Source organism: Chiloscyllium plagiosum, chromosome 34, assembly GCF_004010195.1.
Source record: "Chiloscyllium plagiosum isolate BGI_BamShark_2017 chromosome 34, ASM401019v2, whole genome shotgun sequence".
In the NCBI taxonomy this organism is placed as follows: Eukaryota; Metazoa; Chordata; class Chondrichthyes; order Orectolobiformes; family Hemiscylliidae; genus Chiloscyllium; species Chiloscyllium plagiosum.
In genome coordinates, this window is record NC_057743.1 from 20,218,512 (window position 1) to 20,234,206 (window position 15,695).

Sequence of the window (15,695 nt, forward strand, 5' to 3'; positions counted from 1 at the left end):
CCCCCCCCCCCCGTCCCCAGAATCAGTCCCATTAACCCTCTGTTTCCTGAACCAGTTCTAATAAAGCCCCAATGGCAGTCACCAGGTTAGTCTCTGTTGGACTCACGAAGGTTTTCCGAATGACTGTTGGTCGATGATCCTTGGGGTCCACAACCTGCCCTGAATCCGCGGCCTGCTGGCCATCTCCATGGTAACCGCCCCGGAGACCTTGCGTCTGACGTCAGCGCGCCATCCCTGGTGTCACAAGCGGCTGCGCCGAACATGCGCGGTTTCCATGGAGACCGTCTGACCCTGATCGCTTTCGGCTTTCTCCCTGAAAATGGTGTTTGCAGCTAATTGTGACCCTGAGGTCACTGCATACCAACTAGAAGTAAAAAAAAATTTAGAGAATGCAAGCAGCAAAAAACAGAACGATATTTGCATTTAGGTAGTGGCTCACAAATCCTTAAGATGTAGCACAAGGATGAGGGGAGAAACACAAAAGTGCTGGAGAAACTCAGCAGGTCGGGCAGCATCTGTGGCGAGAGAAACAGAGTTAACGTTTCGAGTCCACTGTCTCTTCATCAGGACTGAAGGAGATTGGAAAATTTTGTTTTCATTAATCCATTGTTGCAAGACTTTTCGAGTTACTGCTAAAACAATTTTTTAAAATTAATGTTCATTCATTATTACACTGTAGTTTGTTATTGTTATGCATGTGGCACCGTGGTCCTGGAGGAACGTTGTCTATCAATCGTATATGGTAGAAATGACAAATAAAACTACTCTCTTTTATGCTGTTGATACAGAGAGACGAGGAATGGGCGGAACAGATGGTTAGAAAGCCCAAAGCAAAGGGAGTTCTAATGGGAGTAGAGATGTCAATGCAGTGTAATGATAGGTGTTACTGTCAGCAAGTAAGCCAGCCCAGCTGAAATGCATGCAAACAAAAATGGGGTGAGGGAACGGGGTGAAATAAAGGTAGAGATCACAGGTAATAGTCTGAAGTTGTTGAATTTAACGTTGAGCCCAGAAAATTCTAAAGTGCCTAAGCGGGAAGTTATGTGCTGTTGCTCCAGCTTGCATCATGTTTCATTGGAACATTGAAACTGGCCTAGAACAAACAGGTCTCCACCTTCCATGGCTTTGTTCTCTTACTCTTTTTGAATCCTGCAATTAAATTTCAAAATCATTTTATGTTTATATATCTGAAGAGACTACATTCTTCAATCACCAATTAAAATGGTTTTGCACAACAGGCCACATAATCTCCAAGGAGGTCTCCCAACATCACACATCAGTCTTCAACCAAGTTGATTCACTCCACATGATATCAAGAAACAACTGATGGCACCAAATACCTCTTAAAATTCATTCGGTGATGTCAGACGCACTGGCTGAGCCAGCAGTTATTGCCTATTCCAATGCCCTTAAGAAAGTGGTTCTGAACTGCTTCTTCAACAACAATCCATTTGGTGTAGGATCATCCACAATGTTATTAGGGAGAGCGTTCCACAATTTTGATGCTACGACATTGAAGGAATGACAATATATTTCCAAGTCAGGATGATGAGTGATTTGAAGGGGAACATAATGGAAAGTGCTGTCTGAGCAGCTCCGGTGAATTTCTGCACTAGATGGTACATACATCTGCTTATATGCATTAGTGACAGAGTGTGAACGTTTGTGAATGTGATGCCAATTAAGCAAGCTGATGTGTCTTGCATGGTGGAAGATATAGAATGTGGGGAGATAGATGGTGAAAATTGCCAATATTATAGACGAAGAGGTGCTGGATGCCTTGAAATGCATAAAAGTGGATAAATCCCCAGGATCTAGAACTCTGCAGGCAGTGATTGCTGGGCCCCGTGCTCAGATATTTGGATCATCAGTAGTCACAGGTGAAGTATCGGTAGACAGGAGGTTGGCTAATGTGGTACCACTATTTAAGAAAGGTGGTAAGGAAAAGCCAGGAAACTACAGACCAGTGATGGTGTGGTGCAAGTTGTTGAAGGGAATCATGAGGGACAGGATTTACATGTATTTGGAAAGGCAAGGACTGATTAGGGATAGTCAACATGGCTTTGTGCATGGGAAATCATGTCTCACAAATTTGATTGAGCTTTTAGAAGAAGTAACAAAGAAGATTGATGAGGGCAAAGTGGTGGACGTGATCTATATGGACTTCAGCAAGGCGTTTGAAAGGTTCTTCATGGGAGACTGGTTAGCAAAGTTAGATCTCATGAAATACAGGGAGAACTAGTTATTTGGATACAGAACTGGCTCAAAAGTAGAAGGGGGTGGAGGGTTGCTTTTCAGACTGGAGGCCTGTGACCAGTGGAGTGCCACAAGGATCAGTACTGGGTCCACTACTTTTCGTCATTAATATAAATTATTTGGATGTGAACAGAGGAGGTATACTTAGTAAGTTTGCAGATGACACCAAAATTGGAGGTGTAGTGGACAGCAAAGAAGGTTACCTCAGAGTACAACATGACTACAAGAGTAAGTCAGAGGGTAGAAATTCTATAATGAGTAACTTATCTCCTAATTCCCCAAGCCTGTTCACAAGGCACAAATCAGGAATATGAGAAAATACTCCTCCCTTGTTTGGATGAGCTCAGCTCCAATACTCAAAGCTCAATCTTCCAGGACAAAGCAACCCACTTGATGGCTCCCCATTCCCGACCTTCAACCTTCACTGATGCACAGTGGAATCAATGAGCACCATCTACTAGATTCATTGCAGCAACTCACCAGGGCACTTTCAATGCAATCTTCATATCTGAACCTGTACCACATAGAAGGACAAATCCAACTGCTACCTGGGTGCACTACCACCTGCAAGTTTCCTTCCAAGCAACATACCATCCTGACGTGGAACTACACTGTTAGTCCTTCACAGTTGCTAGGTCAAAAATCCAGAATGTCCTGACAGTACTATTGTTGCACCTCCAACACATGAACTGTAGTTCAAAAGTTGGCTCATTATCACCACCTTAATGACAATTACAAATAGGCAATAAATGCTGCCAATCCAGTGATATCCACATCCTCTGAACAAATAAAAGTCTCCACTAAACTTTTCCTGCCTGATCTAAGTCTATCAGTAATTTGCCCGATTCTCATAACTTTGATATTATTTTTCCAAGTATCTATAATTCCCACTGAAATAAGTTTACAGACTTTGCTTTAATTGCTATTTATGGCAAAAGACTAGAGTTACATAAAGGACATTTTTCTCATCTCCCTAACTTTTTTGTAATTATTTAAAACTTATGCTTCTTGTTAATGTCTCACTGACCAATGAAATCTTGGTTATGAGATGCCATTACTTACCCCATCACAATTTATTGCTGTTTTTATGTTTTCTCCAGTTTCATAGAAGATGGAAGCAAGAGTAGGGCAAAAGCTTTAAGGACTTTCAAGTGTATACAGAGATACCTCTTGGTACATAATCAGCCTGATCCACCATTCATTATAATCATTGCTGATCAGTTGGGACCTGCCCCTTTGATACCTCACATAACAAGGGTCGAGAGTAGTGACAAATTACTGAGGTTATGAATAGCACTTTCCAGTAGATGGCAGTGAAATATTCTGGCTACAGGCATTGCTTCCTCCTTATCATTGCAACATCATCTATGCTAAATTGGCAACTGAGAGACCAGGCATTGAAAAACTGCAAATTTTTGATCTATGTGGCATTAATTGGACAATCCATAGGTTATATATTTAACCAACAAATCATAGGGTAAAACTTCTACTTGACAATATTTCCTGTGCAGAAATGTATGTGAAATGAAGTATCATTTTTTAAAAAATGCAGCACACAGCTTAATGTAAGCTCAAATCCTTTTTGTATTTAAGCAAATGCTAAGACATACTGCCATTTTTTGTTTTTTGTTTCCACATGTATACCTTTATTTCTTCTTCTTCTATAATATTTTGTAAAAACCGTCAGTATCAGAAAGTGCTCAAAAGCTTTCATAAACAAATATACTGATGATTAAAACACAGTTCTACATTCTCTTAGTTGTCTGAAAGAATTTGCCTTCCTTTGGTGAGGCAAGTTTCATAGTATCATCCAATATTGCCACTGTGTTTAACCACCACTGTCAACCTGCTGCAGAGTGACTGTGTCCTTCTAATTCCTAAACATGTACTTGGAATTGACTCTTGATTTTGTAGATCTTCATTGATCTCTTGCAAAGATGGCTTTACGCCCTGGAATAGCAGTAATGAAAGTAGCCCTCAAACTCATTTATGCTGGTGTGTTAGTAGCCTTTGTAGTAACTTTGGCTATGACTCTCCATACCATTTGGCTTTTCAGCTTCTGTTGAGTTTCTGATTTCAGTTGCTACACAAATGCCAAGTAATGACCATCTCCGGTAAGAGACAAGCCACCACCCTTTCACATTCACTGTCATTCCCATCACTAAATCGCCCCAGTATCAACATCGGGGTGGTGGAGAGAGGAGAAAGAGGATGGATTTTGCCGTTGACCAGAAACCCAAATGCACTCGTTATATAAGTACAGTAGCTACAACAGCAGGAATACTAGGAATATATAGAGTAGCTCAACTCCGGACTCCCAAAAGTTTGTCCACCATCTGCAAGGCACCATCTACAAGGCACAAGTTAGCAATGTGATGGAATATTCCCCACTTGCCTGGGTGCAGCTCCAATAACACTCAAGAAGCTTGACAAAGCACACTTGATTAGGAACATCCACTCACTCCATCTCCAATGTTCAGTAGCAGTGTACTATCTACAAAGTACACTGCAGAGTTCAAACATCCCGAGACAGCACCTTGCAAGCCAATGATTACTTCCATCGTGAAGGACAAAATAGCAAATATATGGGAACACTATTACCTGCAAATTCACCTCCAAACAATTCACCATCCTGATTTGGAAATATATTGACAAAATCCTGGAATTCCCTCCTGAACAACGTTCATACAGCACATGGATTGTAGAGATTCAAGAAGGCAGCTGACCCACCATCTTCTCAAGAGCAACTAGTTTTGGGCAATAAATGCCACTCAATGTGGCGACGTCCACAACCCGTGATTGAATAATAAAGTTAGAATATCTTATACAATATCATGAAAAGAATACAGAAAACATTTATGATACAAAGGATTAGAGGCTGGACAAGTTTTGGATTTTTTCTATAAAATATTGACATGAGATCATTTAATATTAAATCACCAATTTTGAATACCTCTAATCTAAGTTGGACTCAGTCATCAGTTGGTGAGTCAGTAACTTCAAGGCATGACTTTAAGATTAACCTCCAAAGAACAAACAAATTAGAAGCAAGTTATATTATTTGGCTGTCAGGACTTAGATATCTCATTTGAAAATTAAATGGACCAGTGCATTGGCCATGGCTAAAGGGCAGATACTGGATATTCGATAATTCGTTAACGCTTCCTGACCCTTTCAAAGTGTCTTCACATGCACAGTTTTAAAATGAGTATAATGGAATACACCTTTACCTGGATGGGTAATACTCAAAAAGCTCAACACCATCCAGGATAAAACTCTTACCTTGAGGAATGTCCCAGCCACTGAATTCGACATTCACTACTGGTCCACTGTTGTTGCAATAAGTATTATTCAGGATATACTATAGCAACTCTGTTAATTTCAAAAATGAGCCTGGGAAGCTGGACTACAAAACTGAACATCAAGATAAATGTTCATATCTGACTTCCAGTTCAACATCATTGCATTCCTGCTTATCTTCACACTTCTGCCACTGTCTATTTTCTTGGTAAAGGGACTCAGAAAACAAGAGTAATATGAGAAGAGAATCTCAAAAAAAGTATTCTACAAGTTTATCAGTGACGACATTTAAATGTAAGAACAGAACATTAGAAATAGGAACTGGAATAGACAAAATGACCTTTCATGCCTGCTTCATTATAGATGATGTTCTGTCACAAATCCCTTTATTTCCCAAGTTCAAAAACCTACTTATCCCAGCCTTATTCTCCTATTCCTAAGGGGGCAAATTGTTAGTAAAGATAATATTGAGATTAGTAGCTATACCTAATTTCCTTCCATGATAAGAGAATACTCAGATAGAAATAGAGTGAATTGGTTAAAAGATGTTATTATCAAAAATATAAGGCACATATTAGAGAATTTGGTTAACCTGATCAAGGTGCTGAGAGCTGATGGACGCACCAAAGAACCCCAGGAGAAGTGGGCAAAGAAATAGTGGAGGCAGCAATTAGCAATTTCATTTCTGTTAAAGATCGCCAAATGTTGCTTGTCACATGTTAACTGGTATTTAGTTGCCTGGGCTTCTTCTATTGAATGTTTTGAAAATAGGTTATTATATTCATTAACCTCCAGTCTTCCAGCGATCATCTCCTCTCCATAGAACCATGAAAATATAATTTCTCCAGCTTTAGATATCTTTCCACCTATTTCATTAATTAAAGAAAACCATAAATATTCAACAAATTTGAGATTTTCTCCCCAAAGCACTCCTTACGGTTGCAATGATAAAGAAGCAATTGATGAAATCTCAGATTAGAACTATCAAAACCTTGTTGCTTGTTTAAAGTTTTGGTGGGGTTGAGCATTTCATTAAAGAAGACAATCAACTCAAGAAAACCTGACCTCTGGGAAAAGGCTCCAGTTATTTTAGCCATGCATATTTTTTAAAATCATAAGTGTATTCTGTAAAATACAGAATGCCATCTAATGGCTGGGGCAACATTGAGCAGCTTCTCAACTTGCCTCAACACAAAAGGGATTCAAACTCCTTACACTCTACAAGTAAGGCCAACTTACTATTTTATTCAAGCTTCAACATGCACTTTGGTCAACTTGGTAGCTGGGGAAAAACTGGAGTAGAATGCAAAATATACAAAGTTTGAGAGAGGTGAAGGACCACATCCATCAATAATATTCAGCCAGCCAGCTGCCATTATATCCATCTTTTTATTCAGCTATCTGTGGCAGGTAATCACAAGATACACATTTTCCTGCTAAATTTCACAGATTCTTTCCTCACTCTTCTTTCCAGTGTTGACCATTGCTGGGTACAAGACCCATGAGAACTATGTATCCTTCAGTAACTCACTCAAATAATCATGAGTCAGTCCAGATTGTGTGTGTTAGCAGGTCATTTGAAGGTATTCAGACTTCTGCATTTTTCAACAGAGGATATGGCACAGCAACAGCAGTAAAAATTGTGGTGGATGTCCCTTTTCACATCACTGCTGATATTGTCATTAACTAATCTGTCAGGAATTACTCCATACAGTATAGATGAAGAATTTAACTTGGAATCCCTGTAGTTGAGATGCAATTAATATTAAGACTACACAATCACATCAGGACTCTACTCAGCAGCAATAAGAATTCCATTATTTCTTTAAACAATGTATTTTTTATTAAAGGTTGGTTCAGTTTTACAAAACACCTCCATTGCACTCTAAATCATGGACTCAGGCAACACACCTGCTCAGTCCATTAACAAACTATTGTTGCATCTGTGTAGGAATGCTGTGCAGAGTTCACACAAGACCACTGAATTAGAGCAGAAGGTTCTGATATAAACAGAAGTTATTCTTATGGGGAGAAACCTGGTTTAAGTACAACTTCCCAAAACTGGTTCAATTATCTGCATTCACGACAACAGTAATTTCAGAATAAAAGCATGGTCTACAAAACTCCAGTGATTCTCATGAAATTGTTGTTATAAATTGTTCAGATAATTTTTCAATTTTCTCCTTCCACTGAAAAAACTCAGATTTCAAATTTGGAATCTTAATACAAGAGTATACAACATCAGTTGTTGTTTTAAAATGTATGCCATTTTGTAAAAAATAATCCATGTGTCAGGCTTCTACCTAGGCTTTGCTCTAGTGTCCGCCAATATGTGGAGTTGTGGAGGGAGGGGAAGGGGCAAAGAAGAGGGAATCTCAAGCTCGGCAAACTAATTAAACTACTGGAAAAAAACTAGACAGCATTATGATGAAAAGTCATGAACCTGAATAGTTAATTCTGCTTCTCTCCACAGATGCTGTAGATTTGCCAAGCATTTCCAGCAATAACTGTATTTCAGATTTTCAGAATCTGGAGCGCCTTGCTCTTGTTTCAGCATTGAAGATATTGCTAGATGTAAATGAAGCAGCTAGGAAAACAAAAAGAGTCAGAGACCTACAGCTGATTGCAGCAGTAGTACAGTTAAAAGATCTGGTATTGTATAAGATTTCCCACTGCTGCATAAAAAAAAGTTTGTATCTTTATATTTCTGTAGGTGGTAGCAGCAGACTGTTTGTGAATCAAGCCTCATGACCTGGCTTTGTCAGAAACCTGCTCTGGCTCAGTTTGCTGCAATCCCAGATTCCCTCCTTCCAGATTAATTTTACAATTCACACACACATACGTTCTACAAGGAAAATGAAGCAGTAGTTTGCCCATAGGAAGTGCAGACTTTCTACTCAAATAGCCAGCTGCAGCTCTGAGCAAGAAAAAAAGTCATTTAGTATAGACAAGACAAAAGCCTCCAAGGGTGTGAGAAAATTGAACGCAAAACAAATTTCCTTCGTTCATACTGAAGAGTTAACAACTTGTTGCTACCAGGAACCACCCAACTGTTTGGCAATCCAGAAATAAATACAAACAGGAAGGAATGTTTTGAAATTATATTTCCATTCCCCAGAATTTTATCATTGCTAACACTGCATAAACCCCTCTGAAGCACAAAATACATAACAACAATAAACAAAATGCACGGTCTCAGATCCCAGCACACTGAACATTCTAAGCCTGTCACTTAAGCATAATAAAATAGGTTTAGTTTTTACTTGGGAGATTAGATTAGATTACTTACAGTGTGGAAACAGGCCCTTTGGCCCAACAAGTCCACACCGACCCACCAACGCGCAATCCACCCAGACCCATTCCACTACATTTACGTCTTCACCTAACACTACGGGCAATTTAGTATGGCCAATTCACCTAACCTGCACATTTTTGGATTGTTGGAGGAAACCGGAGCACCCAGAGGAAACCCACGCAGACACGGGGAGAATGTGCAAACTCCACACAGAGACTCGCCTGAGGCGGGAATTGAACCCGGGTCTCTGGCGCTGTGAGACAACAGTGCTAACCACTGTGCCACCGTGCAGCAGTTTGCAGCAATGGTGGCACAGGGCTGCAAGACCAGGTCTGCCTTTTTAGGTGCATAGTAAAGATTCCACAGCACTATTCCAAGGCGATATTTCTCAGTGTTCAGACCAACATTCATCCCTGAATAACCACAAAAAGTAATTGGTGACTTGGCTCAATTACAAAATTATGGGACTTTGTTCTGTGCAAATTATCTTTCCTTACATTACAACTGAATTTCAAAAGTATTTTTTTTCTGATATGAAGTCTTACAGTAAATTCTGAGCAATTTAAGTGCAATTTGTTTTTTTTTAATACTAAACCGTACGTTTTGCAATAAATGTGGAGGAAGATTGAGCCTGTGTATCACTCAATCACTTCAACCTTAAAACTTAATATGAAGTTAGTCTTCCCAAAATCTGATGACTGTGAAAGCCTTTTATGAAATAGATTTAGCTATTCCAAGCAAGCACCTCTCAACACAAAAATAAATGAAGTTGACAACACCAGAGAATCCAGATCCTGAATGTAGTAATGAAAATTTAACATTCTTTTGATCCTAGGAAAATAGAGATGCTTGAACTGACATGACCTGTAAGCTAGATGGCCAGTATAGAAACTGGTTCACTTTTTCATCTTTTAAGTACAAGACTAAGGGACAGAAAAGTAAAAACTGCAGTAAAATAAATCCACACCATGTGAAAATATACTCTGACAGAAACTGGCAGAAGGGAACAAACTTGCCCTTAATTTCTCTTAAATAAATCAATAGACAGGATATTTGCTGAGACTATAAATAAGCAATGAACAAAGAGTTTACAGACTTCATGTGTCACACTTCCCCCACCTTTGTGTTTGAAACTCTTTGTATAAGTTCTGCAACAGCTGAATATGTGAAATCATCAGATCTGATGATAGCAGCTAAGATGAAGACACAGCCAAAATGTGGGTATTCTGTTAAATATAATTGGTTCAACAGTCATGCATTTTTACCATTTCGAAATCAGGCCATCCAGACATTTTAGGACAAAGACGAATGGCCATGTATCTGTAACAAGGATGCCAATAAAAGTACTGGACAATCAGATGTCTGCCACAGAGAAACATATTATATTTGAGACTTTGAAGCAGGTTACACCTGTAGAATGACTGTATTTAACCAAAACACTTTTCCCATAGAAACACACTTCATCTACTGATTAAGAACTTAGGCACACATTGGCGGAGCAAAAGCTTTAAGGACTTTCAAGCGTATACAGAGATACCTGTTGGTACATAATCAGCTAAAAGCTCACAACTCTCAAATATGGATTACTGGTGAGCTTCCCACTATTTTGTTCAGACTTACTCTGTCCATTTAAGTTTGCTGAGCATCAGTGGCAATAATCCAAAGTTCCATAAAGATTCACCCCATTAAGTCACTTAGTGAGATTAGCTGGTCAATCAACAATATCCTTGAGTAGGATGGATCGAGATGCTTTAGGTATCAAATTACCAAGTCAGGTACAGAAGGTTGACTGCTTCTAAACACCCACCACCAGATTTATTATCTTTTGACCAATGTCAAATGCAAAGAGACTATGCTTACCTTTTCCCTCAGGAAACTAGACAGAAAACTGACAGTGACTGCAATAATCCAGGTAGATAGAAACAAAACTTTAAGAACAGTGGAAGGATAAACTGGAACCAGATCTGAATAGCTAAGTTTTGGGGATGAAAATATTGCATAGAATTTAATGTCACTGTGATTTTGTGAATCAATAGTACGCTTAATTGATAAGGAAAGAGGCTGACATAAATAGCACCACAGCTGTGGTTTTACTTGGAGAAAAATCACAAATACAAAATACATCTGCACCACAAACCTCATCAAATCAGGGCATGAATTCAATGAACGGTGGTGGGAAAAGGATACACCAGATAATTACCTACATGCCCAACAATCTCGTCATATGCCTGGAGCACATCAAAACGCTTTTCACCACTTACATTTACTTGATTCAAAATTTGAGCAGCATTTTAGTTCATCCTTATGTTAACTGAAACCTGTAGAAAATAGATCAAAGCAGCAGGTCTGGCAAAGGGACCATATGTGTGCAGCTTAAAGCCCCGTTACTGCCTTCAACACATTTGTAAGCCCTAGGTAGCAGTGCACCACTGCATACACTCAACTGAATCTAAGAGTCCAAAATCACAGTATTCATTCAGAGCCCCATGACAAACTCATTTTGCTCCAGCGTGACTTCCATATGTGCTCAAGGAATGCATTCTTCTCTGGTTCGAGGGGCAACGGTCAACAATTTAACCCACCAAGCTGCATTGTTAAGGATCTAGCATCTGTAGGGAAACCAAAACAGCATAAAAATCAGCCAGACTGTGATCACATTATATAAAATGTTACATGTATTAAAGATATATTTTATTGCAGAAGTCCAAACCACTGCATTTACAAAGACAGCTGATGGAGTCAGTTTAAATACATTTGTTGCACCCATTCACTGCCATGTATATCCATCACTGCCAGAGAAGTAGGTCCTCTATTTTCCAGTGTTTAGGTAAATTTTAATTGGCCACATGGATACATATTAGTAGATTTAAAAAAATTCAACCATCCAACAAAATTCAGGATGACTTCCTAAGTTCCAATCTGATAGTTACAAGTTGGTGAAAGGCAAGGATAACTATTGTCTGGGACCAGTATCTACTGCCATGTGTTTTGAAAGGTGCAAATTTTCCTCTCGACTGCACTTGGGCTATATTTCTGCAAATTCTCCATTCTTTGTAATCATCAATTTGTTAGATGTGAACAATTAAGTAACTTATGTATGGTACAAAGCAGCATATTACACCACAAAGTTGTCCCATTTTCCAGGACACTGACACTCAAAAATTTGTGGAATCTGTTCACACCTGCCTCCCTTAAACTTTCAGCATTAACCACAGCTCCTGCTCATTGTGCCTATGAGCTTAAATCACAGCCTGCTTAATGCTGAATATAGCCAAAGCTGGAGTTCAATGCTATTAGTTCTCTTCTTACTGCCGAGTGAGAAACAGGACAAAGAAATATTCTGAGCTAAGACTATCTTGGCAGCCACAAAATAACTGAAAAATTAATTTAGATGTCGATTAACATTCTGTCCTGTGGTTTTGTTTCCCTTTATTAGTCTGTCCGTGCTAGTTACCCAGGGAACCATATATGATACAGGGATCTGAGGGTGCAGGAAACTGCAGAGCTCATCACCTCCCCTTGGCACAACAGAGATGAGTAAACACAAAGGCATCACTGGAGGGAGCTGGCGCTCACAACAAAATATCAGCAAATTATACTGTCTTCTGCAAGACTGAAAAAACTGAGCACAAAAATCATGGATCATCAAGATAAATAGTTCAGGAAAATTTTTCAATTGCAAGACTGCAGCTTGGTAGCCATTTTTCTCAGCAACTTCATTCTGATCTTAGCCTTGAAATCAAGGTGAGACAACTACCATGGATAAACTCCAAGTCAAATGATAAATTTGTCATTACAAGAAATGTGAAGAAAATGTATTTAATTTAAAATGTTTATGGTTCGCTGGACACCTCTACATAATTGACAAACAAAGGCATCAATTAAATGAGTTTAATTGGCTGGAACAGGCAAAAAAATATCAATGTCATAAAGCAAAAATACCAGAAAATAAAGAGAAAACCTTCAAATGTCTCCTAACAAATTCCCTTTGCCATAAAAAATAGATAACTGAAGTCAGTGGGATGTGTGATATTCTTAATTAAATCGAGACAGCTGTATCAACTAGCTCCTTGATATATCCATTAAAGTATAAATTAAGACCAGCTGCCAACTGTGACTGGACTAAAATGCGAGTCAGATTTCCAATTCAGACATGGGACAGAATTTAATATAGCACAAGGTTGCTGAAATACAATCCAACTGATCACTACCAGAGTTAGCCTGTATGCATCAACATACAGGTTCTCTTCATTTGGATTGATTCAATTTGACTTTACTACCTGGGCAACAAAGACTTGAGGCAGTTATGGGCTTGTATCTCAAGCATCTCTACACTAAGCCATTAGACCAACTCTAGAAACATCAACATTCCTTGGTTACTTGCCCCCCACCAAGAATATGACAAGTTCATTGATTTCTTAAATTCTCCTTCTGCAGTGAGATACATGTACTGAGCACTCCCCACTACAGATGGGCAGTGGGCTGAGGGAGGAGTGCCCCATTCCACAACCGCTCAGGCATGCCCCAGCAGTGAGTCCCAATCCACAATAGGACAGGTTCTGTGAACAGTACCAATTCTTTCCACACCTATATTTCTCTTTCTCAATACATTAGCTGCTATGTTTCTCTTTAAAAATAAATTAGTTAATAAACTGCAGAAAGAAAGAGGTTAAACTTTATATGGTACCTTTCATTGACCAGAACATATGCTTTAACTCAACTGGCTTTGGAGTCAGCATGTGCAATTCTTGGAGTGTTTGGTTTATGTCAGTTAGCTGATCTGGTAAAGAATTTATCACTGAGCAGAGTGAAGGTTGCGACCAAAATATTGAATCGCAAAATACCCCATTTCAACAAAGTGGGCATTAGCTCCTATAGATAAGCTGCAACTTCAAACAAGGCATCGCAGACTCCTGCAAACCCATTGTGCCATTATCAATGCACTTGCATTTGTTTATAGTAAGATCTCACCTAGCTAAAGCACATTTGCTAACCTGTAGCATACCACATACGAGTTACTGCAATGGTGGAAATATTCAGACGCTATTTCCTTTCCTGTCAGTATTGAAGGCAGCAGAAGCTTTTGAGAACATAGCGAGAATCAAATTAAGACAGATCAGTCCGAATGTAACAAACTCACTGGAATGGAGTAAAATTTGTGTTTTTGACAAGCAAACTTTAAGCCATTTCCAGAGTAGTTTTACAGATAAATGTTTTTTTTGAATTCACAGCTTACGGGTGTGCATCAGGTAATGTGAAATACCTTGAGGTGTTGCATTATCTCTTAGCTCGCACAAAATACAATGCATTGGTTTTTGGATAGTACTTCACATTCTGTTTCTTGTCCATCAGCCCCCCAAAAATGATCAACTCTCCCCGACCTTGCACCACTGTGTGGAGGCTGGTTTCTGGTGGGCCTACAACTGAGCCACTGTTGAATACTTTCCAACTGACTTTTCCCTTTTCTTTTGCATCCTTTATATCCAACACATACATTTGCATTGGTTTGCAGTTCATGCTCTGGTACAAGGGTTTTCCTACATTGAGAGACTGAGGTGGGTGGTGGCCTAACCGGCGTGCAATTGGTGGCAGTGTATGTCCATCTGCCTGGGCAGGTGCAGAGCGAAGTGGTACATCAGTACTGTTGGAACTTTGACCAGGGTTTCCTGGCATTACAGATAAAGGAGCTGTACTTCCGCTAGCTGAAACAACAGATGCTGAACTTTGTGGCAAGAAATCCTTCACAGCCTCCAGCCCTCTTCGGAGTGCTCCTGGTGATACTGGGCCTGGAGGAGTGCTCGCCACGTGAGGTGGTGTGTGAATTCCATTTGTCTGCTCTGGAGCATTCCCAACATTAATCTCAGTTCCTGGACTTGTCCTATTCCCATCCTCTCCAAGGTTGCTGCTGGAAGAGGCTTTTGAGTCCCAATTTACAGAATCCTGAGACCTATATGGATCTAATCCTGAATCTACCTTCTGTTCCACTGGTGTGCTTTGCCTAGTGACATGTGGAAGTCCTCGAAGATCATAACCCTCCACCACAGCTGATGTGACAGGGGATCCTGGCTGCACTGGACTGTCCAAAGAGCCAACTAAGGATCCTGGGGATAATGTTCCACCATTTAAAACTGGTGACCTTTCTCCTTTGGCTGGAGATAGACTGCCTTCCCGAGAACCAGATGTTGTTGGCCTATGCGTCCTTGGCCGCAATGTACCCCAGCGTCCATTTACGCATGGAACTTCATCGGTACTCCGTACTGGGGACTGTGATCGATGTTCTCTCATTTCTGCACCAAGAGCTGGTGGTGTGGCACTGATAGGAGATGGGCGAGAATGTAAGCTGGGACTGAGAGGGGCTCGACCACTGGGTGCTTGGCTGAACACTACCACACACTGTCCAACCTAGAAATTAAATCAGAAAGCTTAGTTAACCACAATCACTAGTGGTACTTTAAGACTACCTATCAAACAAATTTTTGTTTACATGAATATAACAACCTGCTCTGCCTTACTGAAATGAAGGATTATACAAAACAAATAAGCTGGAGGAAGGCCATTTCTTCTGAGAATCAGTTTAATTTTCTGAAAATTATCTGAATCCCTTTCTTGTATAAGCACCTTGCTGTCCTCTGCCAGTTTGGTGCGGGGTGGTAGTGTATTCAATTAAATCAATTTTCACTGTGCTGGGTGAAAGTATTTAATTGATTCCTTATGTTATTTTAATCAGTGCAATCTTCTCAAAGGAATCCATATTCATTATAATGGATATAATTTAACACTAATTGTGAGTAGTTACTTTATTTTAGTTCAATTTCCCTCAGCTTAGAATCATGTCACCAGCTTC

At 39.7% G+C, this 15,695-nt stretch overlaps 2 protein-coding genes across 4 annotated transcripts in view; both read right to left on the reverse strand.

Moving 5' to 3' along the window:
• The window catches only part of cplane2 (ciliogenesis and planar polarity effector 2), a 19,964-nt gene extending 19,769 nt beyond the window's left edge, over positions 1-195 (reverse strand). The window contains exon 1 of the mRNA XM_043675754.1: positions 107-195. The gene's annotated coding sequence lies outside the window, so the exon portion shown is untranslated. The remainder of the gene's footprint in view (positions 1-106) is intronic.
• An 86-nt stretch (positions 196-281) lies between these two features.
• fbxo42 (F-box protein 42) overlaps positions 282-15,695 on the reverse strand; it is a 55,171-nt gene continuing 39,757 nt past the window's right edge. Inside the window, exons 10-11 of one of the 3 annotated variants that reach the window (XM_043675753.1) lie at positions 14,115-15,253; positions 282-364 (exon numbers count right to left, since the gene is read on the reverse strand). In XM_043675753.1, coding sequence (XP_043531688.1) covers positions 14,129-15,253 — 1,125 coding nt within the window. In that variant the 3' untranslated portion in view covers positions 282-364; positions 14,115-14,128. Of the gene's footprint in view, positions 365-9,064; positions 11,461-12,654; positions 15,254-15,695 lie in introns of those variants that run through there. The other 2 variants (XM_043675752.1, XM_043675751.1) reach the window with 2 other exon arrangements.